Source organism: Oryctolagus cuniculus, chromosome 17, assembly GCF_051225735.1.
Source record: "Oryctolagus cuniculus isolate XC-2025 breed Fujian yellow rabbit chromosome 17, ASM5122573v1, whole genome shotgun sequence".
NCBI classification, from domain to species: Eukaryota; Metazoa; Chordata; class Mammalia; order Lagomorpha; family Leporidae; genus Oryctolagus; species Oryctolagus cuniculus.
The window spans coordinates 46,487,901-46,506,937 of NC_142883.1; the positions used below are offsets into that span (position 1 = coordinate 46,487,901).

A 19,037-nucleotide genomic window follows, 5' to 3' on the forward strand; every position below is an offset into this window, starting at 1 on the left:
AGGAGCCAAGAGCTTCTTTCAGGTCTCCCACGCAGGTGCAGGAGTCCAAGGACTTGGGCCATTTTCTACTACTTTCCCAGGCCATAGCAGAGAGCCAGATCAGAAGTGGAGCAGCCGGGACTCTAATCCGCACCCATATGGGATGCCAGCACTGCAGGCAGCGGCTTTACCTGCTGTGCCACAGTGCCAGCTCCAGCATTCACTTTTTAGTGAAGGATTGGACCAAACTTTTAAACTTTTCTGTAGAGCATTTCATTTTGAACATGAAAACCACTTTTCTGAGTGTGCCTGCAGATATTGAACTTCATCAGCTTACCTAGAAAGCAGTAAGATTGGTCGGCAAGCTTTGACTGTTAGAAGGATAGCTCCACCTGAGGCAGTGCACTCTGGGAGATCTGGCAGTAATATTCATAGTTGCTGTATAGAGAGCTCCTTTTATGGGTTTGATGTTTTATATACTCAGCACTCTCTTGGTTGCAGAAGACAAAAATCCTGACTTAAACTACCGTAAGCAGAAATGGAGATTTTGAGGAAGGATGCTGTTTTGTCTTGTTTTGAAGGAGAGGTTGAACAGTGTGGCCATTGTTAGAGTGATGCCTCAGCTGGGTTTGTCAAACTACTGTAGGCGCAGACTGGAACAGTGCTCAGCAACTCTGTCTCAGCTCCAGCATCTCTACCTGGAGACCAGCCTCCTGCCCTCACGGGGGAACCTCACTGCTGTTTAACCCAGTCTCACATCGGGGGGCTCCTACCACCAGAATGAGATGAAATCTGTTTCCCAGTTCTAGTTCAGGGAAGTTACAAGATAATTCTGATTTGGCCCAGCCCAGAACATGTCTACCCTTTGGACAGCAGACTCTGTAATAATCCAGTAAGAAGATGTGCAAGAGGAGGGAAGAGCACTGGGGCCACAGTTCCAAAGATACATACTACTGACTCCGATGTTCCTTCCTAACAGGAGAGCTCTGAGGGGGCTGGCACTGTGGCGCACTAGGTTAATCCTCCGCCTGCAGCGCTGGCATCCCATTTGGGCACCAGTTCTAATCCCAGTTGCTCCTCTTCAGGTCTAGCTCTCTGCTGTGGTCCAGGAAGGCAGTGGAGGATGGCCCAAGTGCTTGGGCCCTGCACCCGCATGGGAGACCAGGAAGAAACACTTGGCTCCTGCCTTCGGATTGGCACAGCGCTGGCCGTAGCGGCCATTTGGGGAGCGAACTAACGGAAGGAAGACCTTTCTCTCTGTCTCTCTGTCTCTCTCACTGTCTGTAACTCTACCTGTCAAATAAATAAAAATCTTAAAAAGAAAAAGAAAAGAAAGAGCTCTGAGAAAGGTGACCTGATTTTGGTTGCCTCCTAGAGATTACGCAGATTGACAGGGGTCATGTTAGTCAGTGGCAAGGCCAAAGGTCAAATCCCAGTGTGCTGATTCAAAATCCCTTGCTTTTAACTAAACAACATGTTGCTTTTCCATACTGTATAAAAGAAAAGAGAACTAGCAGATAAATGTAACATTGGAAAAGAAAAATGGTAGCCAAATAGTGGGAAAAGCTGGTTTTCTTCCCAGTCATCTTATTTCTTCAAAGAACAATCTAAAACCATACCAGTTGTTCTGAAGACGAACAGCCTTTCCTCCTTCCTCCACCAGCCACAAATGGGATCTCCGTTTAACATCTCTGAAGGGCTGCCTGCACACGCACAGAGTGAAGGCACTATAGCTCTCTCACAGAGCAAACTGCAAGATCACATGCATCTTAAGAACGACAGGGGATGTCTACTTCTCAAGGCGCCGCCATTGGATCAGAGTCCCTCTATCTACACAGGAGGCAGACAGCAATTCTGCAAAAAGAGAAAAAAGAAAGAAGACAGCAGAGTCTGTGCCAGGTCCCCTGCTGCTTATCTTCCACACACATGACCTGGGGTGGCTTTGTGAGCCTGCTCAGAGTCTGCTTCAGGAGGCAAGGAAAATTAAGAGGAACCGCTACAGTTGGTGATGCACAGAAATACACAGCTACTGCCTTTGGTTTTGCCGAGCTTTCTAGGCTAGCTCAGTGGTCTCCTGGTTACAGAATTTGAGTTGCTGCTGAAGGCCACTCCAGTGACTGCTTCTTACTGCCACCCTCCCATGCAGGCTGTGGCCACGCTCCAGTGCTCAATTCCGGAACTCCGGGTAGAGGGAGACACTCAGGGCGATTGAAAGCAGACATTTTGGGGAGATTTGTTCCGTTTTTAATCCACGTATAGCTTGGAATGGAAAAGCAGCCACATTTTATTTTAAAGAGAGTCTAGAGACAGCACCACAATCTTTCTTTCACCATATTTTCTGATTAACCATGTAGTAATAATGTTTTAATATTTTTTAAAAATAAGATTGTTTCCCTCTGTAGGTCTTATGATGCTTCCAAATACAAAATGCTCTTCTCTCTGTGTTACAGAAGGTTTGTGATCACATACGAGTGTGTGTGTGTGTGTGTGTGTGTTAAAAATGGATGTGCTTGATAGAGTGGATACTTCAGAGGAACCTTTTTGACTCTGGAAAAAGAATTACATTAAATTTCTCCAACTTTAGTACATGATTATAACAAGCAAAAGTATTCCAGCCTGAAAAAAAAAAATCTGGCAGACAGTTTATCTTTCTTGAAGGCTGTGAAATGTGAGGGTGTGCAAGTCTTACTTGTTTGCTGGAAGGGAAGCTTGGTACCCTCAGCACAGTCCTGGTTAGAAGCCAGATCAGTGATAAGTGAGAAAAGGGGCTAAGAACCCCCTCTCTGAGGAGTGCCACACAGACTCCTTCAGACTTTAGATCTCTTGATAGAACTTGGCCCTGTACGCATTCCTGGCCAAATTTCCTGTTTCTTAGGGCATTTGGCTAGAAGACAGTGGTTGCCATCCCATTAGCACTTCATAACATGATACCACACGCAGTATCCCAGAATTCTATGCCAGCCATGCCAAGGTCAGTCCTTTCTAGTGGTCAGTTGCCTGCAGAGGTCTCCATGGTGCTTTCTTATAAAGTTTTTAGAAAGTTCCAATGGGTTTAGAAAACATCATCTCAAACTGGCACCCATATGGAATGCCAGTGTTGCAGGCAGTGACTTAACCCATGCCTCCACAGCCCCAGCCCGTGAAAATGGACTGTTGATTTCCAGGTCACCACCACCATGTCTGCCCATTGAACCTGTCCCTTCTCCTGTCTTCCTGGCTCCGTAAATGGAATCATTCACTGACCTTTTTTTTTTTTTTTAAGATTTATTTATTTGTTTGAAAGGCAGAGTTACAGAGGGGCAAAGGCAGAGAGAGAGAGAGAGAGATCTCCCATCTGCTGGCCCACTCCCCAAATGGCTGCAATGGCCAGAGCTGCACCAATCTGAAGCCAGGAGCCTGGAACCTTTTCCAGGTCTCCCACATGAGTGCAGGGGCCCAAGGACTTGGGCCATCCTGCACTGCCTTGCCAGGCCACAACAGGGAGCTGAATTGGAAGTGGAACAGCTAGGACTAGAACAGGTGCCCACATGGGATTCCGGCACTGCAGATGGCGGCCTTATCCTCCATTCCACAGTGCTGGCACCACTGACTTTTCAAATCAAAAGCTAGGAGTGATCCACGAGCCTTCCCTGGCCATCAGTGAATCCTGAAGGGTGCATCTCCGTATAAACCCCAAATTGCCCCACTGTTTCTGATCCCCAAGAGCTACCTCCCCATCTGTCATTAGACAACTGCAGCAGCTTCCTAACAGTTCTTTCTCTAGTGTTTGCACTCCTTCTTCTGTATAAGCCCGTTGGCACATAGCAGCCAGCATGGGCTGTTGTACACATAAACCATACTCCAGTTCCTTGTTTAAGACCCTGCAATGTTTTCTCATTGCACTTAGCATAGAATCTCATGCTTCTTACCAGGCCTTTGAGGCCTTCCATGCCCTGGCTCCTGCCTACCTCTGAATATTCCAGAATACTTCCTACTCTGATTATGGCATTACCACCTGCTGCCTCTCTTTTTGGTCTCCAAACCACCAAGGTCTTTTGATCTCAGGGTCTTTGCTTTTGCTCTTCTGTCTACTTGGAATTCTCCTGCTCTACATCTACAAATCCTGTGTCTTCCCTACCTCTGGGGTCCAGTTCATACAGTGTGTCTCAGGAGACCCTCTGACCATTGTTTTCCACATTCTTGTCACTCTGCTCAGTTCCTTCTCTGTACCTAACACACTCAGACATTTTCTTCTTTTTTTCTTTAGTTTCTTTTCCAATATCTCCTCCTTCCACTTCTCAGAGTAAGTTCCATGAGGACAGGGAGAGTGACCAGGAGCTATCTTGTCTACCATTGGATTCTCAGTGCTTAGAGTAATACAAGATATATGGGAGGTGTTCAGGAAGGCCCTGCTGAATGATTGACAGAGTGCAGGGGTTAGTGAAATGCTGACTGGTGTGGGTGGCACTCAGAGCAGCAGTCAGTTATAGGGAGTCTTCAGCCGCTGGACACTGAAGAACACATGTTCTGGCCGGCGCCGTGGCTCAATAGGCTAATCCAGAGCTTCCCCTGTTCCCAACATAGAGCCCATCTCTGTCTCCTATAGACTTGTGCAGACACACAATTGTGCATGTCCTGTTTATTGTCATCACCAACATGTAGTAATCAGTGAGGTGGAGGGAATTAGTTCAATTTTTAAATTAAAACTTTATGGGGCCTGGCCTTGTGATATAGCAGATTAAGCTGCTGCTTACAACACTGATAGCCTATACCAGAGTGCTGGTTTGAGTTGCAGCTGCTCCACTTCCATTCCAGCTCCCTGCTAATGTCCCTGGGCCCCTGCCACCCATGTGGGAGACCCAAATGAAGTTTCTGGCTCCTGGTTTCAGCCTGGCCCAGCCCTGGCTGTTGCAAGCATTTGAGAAGTGAACCAGCAGATGAAAGATCTTTCTCTATCTCTGTCATTCTGCCTTTCAAATAAAAAGGTAAACAAATAGTTAAAGTAAAACTGTATGATACTGATCGGTAAGAGTCCGGCGTAAATACTAGACTCTGGAGGTCTCTACTACTTTGGTAGTAAAATAGTTGGTGGAGGCACAGTGAATCAAGAGAGCTTTGTGGTAATTTTCTGTGGAGGCTGGAATTGACTGTATTGTAGTGACGGGAGCTGGCTTGCACTGCTGCTTGTGTTTCACTTACTTCTCTTACTCTAGGCACTTGAAGAGGCCCAGAAGGCTATTCAGCAGCTCTTTGGCAAAATCAAAGACATCAAAGACAAGGCAGAAAAATCAGAGCAAATGGTAAGTTAAGGTTTCTTTGTAACCCCCCCCTTTTTAAAAAAAAAAAAAACAAAAGAGGAAGTTAACTTCTCCTTCAGTCATGCTAAGTAATAGGCTTTTTCCTCCCACTTCCTGTCAACTTCTTTCACCCACATTCTAAACCGAGCCCCTGTGAGCCCATTCCAGATCAGTTCATGCAGAGCTGCTAGACAGCAGTGACTCACCATCCCTGCTGCCCTACATCTACAGCCCTCTTTTAGAAAGGAAAGCTGGTCTTTTTCCTTCCCCCAAAATAGTTTCATGGTCATTTTGGATTCCTTTCTCTTGGTTTTGTTTATATCACACATTTTCTCAATTAAGGTATGTGATTGGTAACTTGGTAGCACTGTGAAACTGGGCCTGCATCTGGGATGTGGGATGTATTCCACCCAGGAAACACACACATGTGGTTTTGATGAAGTTCTCACTCTACAAATTCAGGATCCCCAATGGTGTACTTACAGGGGCACTCTGCTGACTACAAATTCAGCGTTCACCCACTCCTCCTTCGTGGGAGGCTCCTGGGTTGAAATCGTAGGTCACATAAGACCCCCAAATTCCAGTTTCCTCAACTGTAAGACAAGAACAACAGCACCTACCCCACAGTGTTGTGAAAATTCACCATGTGAAGGGCACTGGACGTCACGCTGGGGATTTGGATCTGCGGTCCTTCCCCAAGGGGGCACTCCCCTCTATACCATTCAGGGCCGCTGAAGCATGGTCACCAGGAGTCAAGTGCATCTTTTGCTAGAGTTTATTGTACTCAGGTCTCTTACTTATCGCCATCCTTATGATTCCAGTTTTACAGCTGTGGTGTGTGTGCCCTCTTCCAGCCAAAGGGGTACAGTGACAGTGTGACTGAGCTTCTTGTAAAGTTACTGCACTTCGCGTTTTAAAGCAGTTTGCTTTCCTGGACAGTGCTTTGCCAAAGGGAAGAAGAGGTAGCAATGAAGGGAAACCATGTTTGCTGAGCTTTTGCAGTGTGCCCAGCACTAAGCCAGTTCCTTGTCCAAGTGATCTGAATTAGCTCCCATGACAACCTTATGAACTAGATTTTGTTGTCATTATCTTTATGATTGCCCGTTCTACAGATGAGGACACTGAGCCTGGTGAGGCTGAGAAACTTGTCCAAGGGCATGGATTGTGAGTGGTAGAGCTGGAATTCAGTCCTAGATCTTTCTGACTCCAAACCCAGCCACAGCATATTCTGTGCCTTTTTGGCTGCCATCGTTCACAGTTGAGGTTAATTTATTATTATTTTTTAAGATTTTATTTATTTGAGAGGTAGAGTTAGAGAGAGAGAAAGACAGAGAGAGGTCTTCCATCTGCTGGTTCACTCCCTCAGTGGTTGCAATGGCCACAGTTAGGACGATCTGAAGCCAGGAGCCAGGAGCTTCTTCCCGGTCTCCTTTGTGGGTGCAGGGGTCCAAGCACTTGGGCCATCTTCCACTGCTTTCCCAGGCTATAGCAGAGAGCTGGATGGGAAGAGGAGCAGTCGGGACACAAAGCAGAGCCCATATGGAATGCCAGTGCTGCAGGCAGAGGCTTAGCCCACTGTGCCACAGTGCCAGCCCTGAGGTTAACAGTATTCTTACTTGGTTTGCAGAATGGTGTCATATACATTTGACTTGAGCGCTCCTTGCCTGCCCAGCCAGCAAAGGTTTTGTTTAGGGAATGACCAGCAGTACAGACTGTGTAGAGAAGCGTAGGCTATGGCGTAGGGAGTGATGGGAGATATTAGGACTGAAAAGCTCCAGTGCAGAGCAGTGAGGGCCTGAACAAGGAGGAAAGGGGCAGGAATGGACTCTCAACATGAGGCCAAGGTAGAATACTCAGGATTTCAGGATGAGTAAGCTGCAGGGAAAGTGACAAATCGTAGGTGACTGTGACTTTGAACACAGTGGTCACAGACCTGATATTAATGCTGAAACTGAGGAACCTAGAAAAGAGGTACAGGGATTCTGTGTAGGAAATAAGATGATGATTTTAAATGTTAGAAGTGGGTGATCAGATTATAGGGCCAGACTCATACAAATAATTTATTCTACAACTCCTGATCTTTTTGGCCTCAAGCTTCGTTATTCAGTAGAGTTTCCGTGGGTCTTCACCGTTTCTCCCTCCCTGTCCCTCTGCCTCCCTCTCCTTCTTAATGTAATTGGAGGTAGATTAATGGCCTTAGGGTTCTAGAGGGAATGCAGGCTTGATGGGGAGGTCCCTGCTGAGACCCTGGTTAACCTTGCAGGCTTGTAGGTCCTAATCTTTACTGTGTGAGTTCAGCCAAGGTGATGACCGTATGAGATCCCATGATGTCAACTCATTTCCAGGTTTTTCAGTTTAACGGATGTGTGTATCCAGTGACTAGAATATCTATTCCTGGTGTCCAGGGCACTCTTCCCTCTAAGTATCACAGAACCTGGGAAATCAGATCGCCATAAAGAGAGTTTCTTGATCCTCATGGACTCAGCTGAGTGGAAGATTGCACCTGGATGTTAGTGAAGTTGGAGAATTCTTCCCAGCATCACTGTCAAATACACTTTTCTAACAACTGAAATATACTTGTGTTCCCAGCTGCAGACCTGCTGGGTCCACAGTCAGAATTTTTATTGCCTGATTGCTCTCTGTTTTTCCAAAGACTGTGACTGTCCTCTCAGGAACTTACATGTTAAGCTTATGTGACAGGGGTCACATTTTAGTTGCCTTTTGGTTTGAGAGAACTTCTTTTCTTTGCTGCAGACCTGGGCAATAAACCCAGGATCCATAAATGATGACCCTCTGCCTTGGGTTAGCTGACTAGTACTGTCTGTGTTACACAGAACCCAGGCATTGCAGCAGCAGGGCCTACTTTCCTGCACGGGAGATGGGCTGGGCTGCTCCCGCACCCTGAATGCTTAGTCCTGCCTTGCTCTTTGGATTGTTCGATTCATGGTGAAAAATAAAGCTGATTTTATTCCTACAGCTGAAGGGTTTGTAACCCAGAACAAAGTGTGAATAAATGCCAAGTGAAATTAAGTGGACTGGTTGGGGATTACTGGAATTTCATATTGTAAGGATATTTGCATTTTCTCCTGGGGCCAACCCAGAGGTTTTGTCCTGGCTTCATTTGCATTGTTTTCTCATGGAGCTAATTGCAGAAGGATTTACATTCTTCTTAACCTTCTTCCTTTCTCCCCTGTGGTCTTTTAATATTTAGGTTAAAGAAATCACCCGTGATATCAAGCAGTTAGATCATGCCAAACGCCACCTGACCACCTCAATCACCACGCTGAACCACTTGCACATGCTGGCGGGTGGTGTCGACTCCCTCGAGTAAGCCATGTCGACTTCCTCTGCTGGGCCCACAGGAATCCCATGACCTACAGAAAACGGGCTTACAGGTTTCTTCCCTTCTCAGCCAGGAGAGTCTCACCATCCTGGCCCACCCTGTGCAAATTGGCCTGAAGTGTTCTGTCATCACTTTGCCTTGTGCCCTCTGGTGCTCAAAACTTAACGCCTGAAAGGAGACCCATAATGCACGTGAGAATACTCTAGGAACATGGACCATTCACATTTACGACTGTGTTTGTTAAGGCAGGCAAGGGGGTTCAGGCACTCCCCACCTAAATCATCTGCCTCAGCCAGTTTTCCTGCTGGTATTGGGCCAAGTTACACTGTCAGTGAAGCTACTTGTGGAAACAGATCTTTGATTTATCACTCAACCCCTTTTTGTTTTAATTCAGTTTTTCAAACAATGAAGCTTCTTGTTTGGCTCGTAGGAGGACTTAAATAAGAGAACATTGGAAATAGTGTTAAAAGGAAGAATTGATTGTTGGCCATAACAAAGCAATCCAAAACTCTGGTTTAGTAGCAGGGCTCTGCCATCCCGGCGCACCTCTGTGCTCTGTCTCAGCCTAAGGCTTTCTGCATCCCACCTGCAGGTTGATTCCATGTGTGGACAGAGCATCTTCGCAGAAACACTGATCTGAATATCGCATCCAGAGTCTTAGAGCAGGGCCATGGGCAGTGTGTTGTAGGGAAGGAGGAGGAAGCAGACGCCTCCCTGACCTCTCTCAGACACTGTATGAGTGTCAGGGGAATCCCTGCTCCATTTTCCCAGGAGGAGCTGTCAGTCGGGGCAGCAGGCCAGGGAGATGGAAAAGCAGGCTGCTTTGCTTCTTCCCCAGGGATCCAGTGTTTGCCACCAACTCTCAGACCAGGCAGCAGTGGCAACATAACACCTTAGCCTGAACTTGATCCTGGCTTTTTAAATCCTCTTAAGAAGGTCATAAATTATAAATTTAATTTAAAAGCCCAACCCTAATGAAAAATTTAGATCTAATAGCTTGTACTTCCTCACTGGGTATAACTTGATTTCATCAGCATCCTTTTATTTATGCCTCATTAGCCCTAGCAAAGGGGAAAGTCGATATCTCTGACAGAGTTGCTTATTATTGGTTTAAAACCTTCAGATTTGAGTTACTATGTAAATGTCTCCTATTGTATCCTCCTAGAAAGATGTATTTGTTTTGTCTATATTCTATAAGCCTTGGCTAATAACATCTCTCCCTCTGTTCTCTGTACAAAGCCTACTGATCCTATAATACGCAACCCAAATCCCAAATTCATAAATTCTTCCCAGATTCTCCTCCCGCACCCAATGAGAATCCCATCACCCACACATTCTTTTGTATCCTCGTAGCACATAACTTGTACTTCCATTTAAAACTTAGTTCATCTTGCATGTTACTACTGAGGTATGTATTGACATTCTCCCTTGCTAAATGATATCACCTTAAGGATTTGGACCAGGTCTTATTTTTCTGTTCCGGTGTACAGCACCACACATACCCAGTGCGTGGTATGTGTTTATTAAATTGAGTTGATGTCTGTTTTAGAGCTAGAGTAAATTGTTCAAAATCTGTATTTTGTGCCCTTAGTGGTTTTGTTTGTTTGTTTTTAAGTTTTCCACTCTTTATTTCCTTGCAGGGCCATGACCAGGAGAAGGCAGTATGGGGAAGTTGCCAATCTCCTGCAGGGCGTGATGAATGTCCTGGAGCACTTCCACAAGTACATGGGCATCCCGCAGATCCGGCAGCTTTCTGAAAGGTAAGATGTCGGTGGAGAGTGTGATCTTCCCTTAAGAGAAGCTGATGCCAGAAAGCACTGAGACGCTGAGCTCAGCGTGTTTGTTGTGGAGTCTCACCGTGGGAAAGTGACCTCACTCTGAGGCAGGCGTATTCGCAGGCTCCTGGTGATGCGTCAGGTAGCTGCAGTTGCTGATGTGGACTGCTCTCAGTTCTCCGTATTTCTGAAGGGAACTGTTCCAGTATTTGTTTCCTTGTAACAAGCTACCACATAATGTAATAACTTAAAACAGTTGTTTTGTTCGTACAGTTTTGACCTGGCTCAGTGGGAACAGCTCATCTGTACTCAGCCGTGCTATGGACTAAGATCCCTGGTTGGCCCCATGGGTTGCTTGGGCCTCCTGATAGTAATGCGGCCAGGTTCCAAGAACGGACCTCCTGAGAAATCAGGTCTTGGAAGCCACGAGGCTGCCGAGGTTCCAGAGGACACGGGTATGGCTTCTGTCCACTCCCCGCGTCGGGGGTGTGCCACGCTGCTGTGGCAGAGTTTGAAAGGAAGTCCGGTGCTCTCTAGACCCTCTGACAACAAAATGGTGACTCTCTCTAATCTTATTCTTTCCTTTCTACTGCTGTTGAGTTTTAATCTCAGATTCAGATACAGCAGAAAGAGAGGTAGGTGCTCAGAGAGGAGGAAGATGAGGGTGCTAAAGGAGGACAAGGGGTGGTGAATTTAATGCCTTTTCTGTGAGGCACGGAACTCTGAGACGGCAGGGACAAACCCTGACGTTCCTCACTGCAAAGACACAGTGAAGGGGCTGGCACTTAGCAGCAGACATCGTTCTCCACTCTGCCTGCTTTATAAGGCCTGACTGCTACAGGCTTCCTTTTTCCTAATGTCTTAATTTTTAATTATACAAGTAAAGTTTATGTGTACACATTTTATTTTATTTAAAGAACTCAAATATACAGATGAAACTTAGTCCCTTTAGCTGCCCTTCAGATCCTATTGAGCTGGTGACTAAAACCGAGCTAATAAATTTCTCTTAGGTTTTTAATCTAGATTTACATAAATTTATAATTTCAATTTTGTCATTTTAAGTAAATGGATTCATACTATGTACTTTATTCTGAACTCTGATTATTTTTTGAAAAGTGTATTTATTTGAAAGGCAAAGTGATAGAGGGAGAGGGAGGGAGGAGAGAGATCTTTGATATCCTTTCATATGAAGAGTCTTCAAAATATTTGTGAAAAATATGTGTTATGGGCCGGCGCCATGGCTCACTAGGCTAATCTTCCGCCTAGCGGCGCTGGCACACCAGGTTCTAGTCCTGGTCAGGGCGCCGGATTCTTTCCCGGTTGCCCCTCTTCCAGGCCAGCCCTCTGCTGTTGCCAGGGAGTGCAGTGAAGGATGGCCCAAGTGCTTGGGCCCTGCACCCCATGGGAGAGCAGGATAAGTACCTGGCTCCTGCCTTTGGATCAGCGCAGTGCTCTGGCCGCAGCATGCCGGCCGCGGCGGCCATTGGAGGGTGAACCAACGGCAAAAGGAAGATCTTTCTCTCTGACTCTCTCTCTCTCACTGTCCACTCTGCCTGTCAAAACAATAAAAAAAAAATGTGTTATGAAAAAACTATGCATGGATTAATACTTTTTTTAAAGTATTAATTTATTTATTCTAAAGAGTTACACAGAGAGAGAAGGAGAGGCAGAGAGAGAGAGAGAGAGAGAGAGGTCTTCCATCCGATGGTTCACTCCCCAAATGACCGCAACGGCTGGAGCTACGCCAATCTGAAGCCAGGAGCCAGGACCTTCTTCCAGGTCTCCCACATAGGTGCAGGGGCCCAAGGTGTTGGGCCATTCTCTGCTACTTTCCCAGGCCAAGAAGCAGAGAGCTGGATCAGAAGTGGAGCAGCTGGGTCTCAAACCGGTGCCCATGTGGGATACCAGCACTGCAGGGCAGGGCATGAACCTGCTGCACCACAGTGCTGGCCCCAGATTAATACTTTTTCACCAAAATAAGCTTTTAATTTAATTTCCATTTTTTCCACACTTTGAAGTACTCTTGTGTGTATAGACTTACCACATTCTTTTTAATTGTTGTATGCAATTCCAGCATATAACATATCTCATATTATTTAACCATTTTAAATTTTATTTTAATAGTTTTTTTTCTGGTAACCTCTTATTTTACTTTCTGTTTCTATGAATTTGCCTATTCTTGCTACCTCATATAAGTGAAATGAAACCATATTTGCCTTTTTATGTCTGACTTTTTTTTTACTTAACATAATGTTTTCAAGATTCAGCTGTGTCCTAATGTGTATCAAAATTTCATTTTTTTTTAAGATTTATTTTATTTATTTGAAATACAGAGTTACAGAAAAAGGTAGAGACAGAGAGAGAAGTTTTCCATCTGCTGGTTCACTCCCCAGATGGCTGCAAAGGCTGGAGCTGAGCTGACCTGAAGCCAGGAGCCAGGAGCTTCTTCCGGGTCTCCCAGTGGGTGCAGGGGCCCAAGCACTTGGGTCATCTTCCACTGCTTTCCCAGGCCATAGCAGAGAGCTGGATGGAAAGAGGAGCGGCTGGGACTAGAACCAGTGCCCATATGAGATGCTAGTGCTTCAGGCCAGGGCTTTAACCCACTGTGCCACAGTGCTGGCCTCAGAATTTCATTCCTTTTTAAGCTGAATAGTCCATTGTATGTATGAGTATATTCCACATTTGTTTGTTTATTTGCTTTTGAAAGTTTGGGTTGTTTCCGCCTTTTAACTATTATGTGACAGAATAAGCAGATATATTGTTTGGCAGTCAGTATTGCTTATTTAAAACCTGCAGTCAATCTGAGTCCCATTCCTTTGTAAGAAAATGTACTTCTGTTTGGTGTTCTTTTGCTCTAGATGTGTTTGATATTTGGGACTGAGTGGGGTCAGGAATTTTAGGAGGGTGTACATTTCCCTTCCATTTGTGTTGCTCTCATGTATGCTTAATCCAAAGACTCATGAGTCTGTCAAGTTCTAAGAAAGTGTTCTCTTTTATTCCTTTGGTTGTCTATGCTTCGTTCTTCCTAATCTCTCTGTGGAATTCCTATTACATGAATATTGGAACTTCTACATCTGATGCCATGTGTCCTTTTTTTTTTTTTTTTTTTTTTTTTTTGTTGTTGTTGTTGTTGTTCCTCATACTTTCCATCTCTTGGTCCTTTTGGGCTACTTTCTGAAAGAATTCCTCAATTCAGTCTTCCTGCTTTAACTTATTCTTCACGTGTGCCCATTATGCTTTTGGTTCAGCTGTTGAATCTTTATTTTAATAATCCAACTTTTAAATTCCTCAAATACCTAGATGATTCTTTATTTTTTTTTTTCATGGACATAATAGCATCTTAAATCTCTCAGAGAATATAAATTATATGTATTTGAAAGCTCTGAGTTGCCTGTTCTGTCTCTCTGTGCTCTGGTATAAGGTCTTCAATTTGTTGAGCACGGCAGTTCTTTCTTGGTAATAACATTCTTCAAATATTTGGTGAGTCTTAACTGAAAGTTCACTTGTTATTTTTGACATCGTCTGTCAGTCTGTTTAGGAATGCCACCTGCTAGTGGGAGAGAGCAGGGTGTGTTCTTTGGTTGTGTGTACCACAGACAGCTCTTCTTTTTATATATATATATATTTTAAAGATTTATTTATTCATTTGAAAATTGGAGTTACACAGAAAGAGGAGAGGCAGAGAGAGAGAGAGAGAGAGAGAGAGAGAGGTCTTCCATCCGATGGTTCACTCCCCAAATGGCCACAGTGGCTGGAGCTGTGCTGATCCAAAGCCAGGAGCCAGGACCTTCTTCCAGGTCTCCCACATGGGTGCAGGGTTCCAAGAGCTTGGGCTATCTCCTACTGCTTTCCCAGGCCATAGCAGAGAGCTGGATTGGAAGTGGAGCAGCCAGGACTAGAACTGGCATCCTTATGGGACACCAGCATTGCAGGCAGCAGCTTTACCTACTACGCCACAGTGTGAGCCCCCTGGCTTTCATTATTTAGAAGCAGTCTTAGGCAGTGATTTTTTCTTTAATCTAGTCCTTCCTGGAAGTGCTAAGAGTTTCTAGTCTACCACTTCTCTTCTTGCCTAGTTCTGAATTTTTATTAAAATCTTTCCCTTATTTCTGAAGATTTGGTGTTGAAATGGAAAGTTGCAACATGTGCTGCTCAATGTGCCATCTTATAGTAGAAATGCCAAAGAATTATTAAGGAATGTTGGACTAGAGCTTGGCAGAGTGCTAGGGAAGTCACCACCCTTCCCCTCATCCTTCCTAACCCCTTCGTGCTTAGAGCTGGCTGATTGCCATATCAGACTGGGAATGTGAAGCCACCGAGAAAGTGGTCAGAGCCAGAGCCACGAATTGAACCCAGGCACTCAAATGTGGGATGTGGACATCTTAACCATTAGGCCAAATGCCCGTTTCCTCACTGTGGTTCTGATTTGCATTTCCCTGATGATGGGTGGTGTTGAGCACCCTTCATATACTTGTTCACCATTTTTATATCTTCATTGGAGGAGAATGTCTATTCAGGTCCTTTGCCCATTTTTAAAACTTGGGTTTTTTTGATACTGAGTTTTATGAATTCCTTTATATATAAGTGATTTGGATATTAACCCCTTGTCAGATATATGGTTCCCAAATATTGTCTCATAATCAGTACATTGCCTTTTCATTTTGTGGATTGCTTACTTTGCTAAACAGAAAGTTTTTGTTTATTTTTTTGACAGGCAGAGTGGACAGTGAGAGAGAGAGACAGAGAGAAAGGTCTTCCTTTTGCCGTTGGTTCACCCCTCAATGGCCGCTGCGGCCAGCGCGCTGCGGCCAGCGCACCGCACTGATCCGAAGCCAGGAGCCAGGTGATTCTCCTGGTCTCCCATGGGGTGCAGGGCCCAAGGACTTGGGCCATCTTCCACTGCCTTCCCAGGCCACAGCAGAGAGCTGGCCTGGAAGAGGGGCAACCGGGACAGAATCCAGCACCCCGACCAGGACTAGAACCCGGTGTGCCGGTGCCGCAAAGCGGAGGATTAGCCTATTGAGCCACGGCGCTGGCCAACAGAAAGTTTTTAAATGAAGATTAATTTATGTGAAATTTTTTTTTTTTTTTTTGACAGGCGGAGAAAGGTCTTCCTTTTGCCGTTGGTTCACCCTCCAATGGCCGCCACGGTTGGTGCGCTGTAGCTAGCGCACCGCGCTGATCTGAAGGCAGGAGCCAGGTGCTTCTCCTGGTCTCCCATGGGGTGCAGGGCCCAAGCACCTGGGCCGTCCTCCACTGCACTCCCTGGCCACAGCAGAGAGCTGGCCTGGAAGAGGGGCAACCGGGAAAGAATCCTGCGCCCCGACCGGGACTAGAACCCAGTGTGCCAGCGCCGCTAGGTGGAGGATTAGCCTATTGAGCTGCAGCACTGGCCATTTATGTGAACTTATTTGAAAGGCAGAGTGACAGAGAGAAGGAGAGAGAGAGAGAGATCTTCCATCTGCTGGTTCATTCCCCAAACAGCTGTAACAGCTAGACTGCACCAGACTGAAGCTAGGAGCCAGGAACCCCATCCAGATCTCCAACATGGGTGACAGGGGCTCAAGTACTTGGGCCATACTCTGCTGCCTTCCCAAGTACATTAGCAGAGTGCTGGATTAGAAGAAGAGCAGCCAGGACTGAAACTGGCACTTTGAGTGCTGGCTTTGCTAGTGGCAGCTTAACCTGTTGTGCCATGATTCCAGCCCTAGAAGTTGTTGTTTGTTTGTTTTTAAGTTTGATGTACTCCCTATCGTTTATTTTACTTTTGCTGCCTGTGCTTTTCGTATATTCCTCACTTTTAAACTTTTTTTCAAGAGGTGGTTTTAAAAATTTGAAGGAACTTAGTGATCACTATCGTTATGACATTGCCTTAAAAGAGAACATCTGTAGTGAGTACTTAGTTTGGTGGTTAAGAGGCTCACATCCCATATCGGATGGGTTCAGTTCCCAGCTCTGACTCCAGATTCTAACTCCTCACCACTGCAGACCCTGGGAGGCAGTGGTAATGGCCCTAGTAATTGGGTTCCTGCCACCAGGAAGGGAAACTGGATTGTGGTCCCAGCCCTGGGCATTTTAGGCATCTGGAGAATAATCTAGCAGATTGGAGTTTTGTTTTTGTTTTTTTTTTTTTTGTTTTTTTTTTTTTTTTTTGCTTTTCTATGCCTCTCAAATAAATAAATAAAATTTAAAAAGAAAACATACAGTGTTCTATCATTGTATGTTAGTGCTCCAAACATTCATTATCATATAGGGTTGCTACAAATATGGGAGGATTTGCTTTCCATTAGTTCATGTCATGGCCTGTATTTACAATAATTGTGTGTAGGTTAATACAGAATTTGTGCTATTAAACACTAACTAGAACACAAGCTTCTTGGTTTCAGTACTTGACTACAATTGTTTTTAAAGAAGCCCTGAAACTTTAAGAACTGCTTATTTTTAGCATCATTTTTGGAGAATTTTCCACCTTTATGTTTATGTAGCAATGGCAGAGCCATCTGGAAATGATAGAAATAGCTGTTTGATGAGAGGGAGAAGAGAAAGCAGGAGAGTTACACCCTATGTACTTTTTCAGTTTCTCTAATTTATTATCTTGCTGTCTATAAATTTTAGAAGTCATTTGAGAGGCTCTGTTCTGAAGTCTTTGCCTGTACATTTGAAATACAAAGTCCATGAGCCTTGGTTTGAATATAGAGGTTTCTTCCAACTACCCTTTTGGCAAATGCGTCAGTGTTTAATGTAGCATTGAAGGAAAAATTTTTTTCTCTTTAATATCTTTACATGTCAAATCCTTCTGACTTAAGCATATTCATGAACACAGAGGTTTCTAGTCGCCAGTTAACATTTCCTGAGAAAGCATGGAAGATTCTTACATTTTTTGAAAACCATGAAACCCTTGAACTATAAATATATTTTTCAGAGCTATTTCCAGCCTTTTACACAGGGGCACTTCAGAATTTTATGGGAAATGGGATTAAAAGATAAGTTTGTTTTCAAGCAATAAAAATTTGAAATCCATGCACAGATTTTTCATAATGTGCATTTTCCATAACGTTCTTGAAGATCCCTTCTATGTGAGAGAGTCTTGGCAGGTTGGACGGTCTCATGGCAGAATGACAAGAGAACTGAACTAGGCAATGATCAGTCCCGAGTAGCTGTGTAACTGTGACACTTCCTGTCTGGGCCTCCTTCTCAGTTTCCCAAGTGTGAAGATGGTCCTTGATGATCTCAGAAGACCCCACACCCCCACCCTGCTGTCACTCTGTGATTCTAGGTGGAGATTCTTTACAGAGTTTGTGTGCTTGGAAATGCAGCATCTGACTAATTAACCCTTCTGTTCAGTACAGACTGGGTAATTTGGGAGATGAACATATTTATTTGAGAACTGTTTCTTTGGGACTATCAACAGGGCAACAAAAGTATCAGATACTTTATCCACAGATGTTTGAATAATATTCATAATTTGTTGTTCCTCTGCTACCACCCCTTATAAAGACTGATAACATATCTGAGAAAGGGCACCTTTGGACACCCCAAGGCTACATGACATGGAGGATGCCAGAGACACTTGGTTTTCATTTCCTAAGAGTAACCAACATTGGGTTGTCGCTGCATAACAGGTGGAGCTCAGTTGGGTGCCAGGAGGGATTTATAGTTACAATATTCTCCATTAGTTGTAGGTGATTTTCTTTTCTTTTCTTTTCTTTTTCTTTTCTTTTTTTTTTTTTTTTTTTTTTTGACAGGCAGAGTTAGGCAGTGAGAGGTGAGAGAGAAAGACAGAGAGAAAGGTCTTCCTTCCATTGGTTCACCCCCAAAATGGTTGCTATGGCCAGCGCACTGCGCTGATCCAAAGCCAGAAGCCAGGTGCTTCCTCCCGGTCATGAGGGTGCAGGGCGCAAGCACTTGGGCCATCCTCCACTGCCTTCCCAGGCCACAGCAGAGAGCTGGACTGGAAGAGGAGCAACCGGGACAGAATCCGGCGCCCCGACTGGGACTAGAACCCGGGGTGCCAGTGCCGCAGGTGGAGGATTAGCCTAGTGAGCCGTGGCACCAACCTGGTTGATTTTCTTAAGAATGAGTAGGGGAGCTAGCTCCATGGCATAGGGGCTAAACCTCTGCCTACAGTACTGGCATCCCATATGGGTGCCATTTCGTGTCCCCGCTGCTCCTATCCCAGCTCTCTGCTTATGGCCTGGAAAAGCAGTGGAAGATGGCCCAGTGTTTGGGCCTCTGCACCTGCATGGGAGACCTGGAAGAAGCTCCTGGCTCCTGGCTTCAGATCAGCTTAGCTCCAGCCATTGCAGTCATTTGGAGAGTGAACCAGCGGACGGAAGACCTTTCTCTGTGTTTCTCCCTCTCTGTATCTGTAACTCTGCCTTTCAGATAAATAAATAAATAAATAAATCTTTAAAAAAATTAATAGGAAAATGGTGATTAATTTTTTTAAAGATTTGTTTATTTATCTGAGAAGCAGAGTTACAGAGAGACAGAGGCAGAGAGAGAGAGAGAAGTTTTCCATCCGCTGGTTCGCTCCCCAAATGGCTACAATGGCCAGAGCTGCGCCTATCCAAAGCCATCTTCCACTGCATTCCTAGGCCACAGCAGAGAGCTGGATTGGAAGTGGAGCAGCCAGGACTGGAACCAGCACCCATGTGGGATGCC

General features: G+C 45.1%; 1 protein-coding gene across 3 annotated transcripts in view; it reads left to right on the forward strand.

Annotated features, from left to right (window-relative positions):
* The window catches only part of VPS53 (VPS53 subunit of GARP complex), a 171,904-nt gene that overhangs the window by 53,399 nt on the left and 99,468 nt on the right, over window positions 1-19,037 (forward strand). For all 3 annotated transcript variants that reach the window (XM_089317572.1, XM_070061169.2, XM_089317571.1), the window contains 3 exons: window positions 5,172-5,258; window positions 8,467-8,582; window positions 10,239-10,358. In XM_089317572.1, coding sequence (XP_089173698.1) covers window positions 5,172-5,258; window positions 8,467-8,582; window positions 10,239-10,358 — 323 coding nt within the window. The remainder of the gene's footprint in view (window positions 1-5,171; window positions 5,259-8,466; window positions 8,583-10,238; window positions 10,359-19,037) is intronic.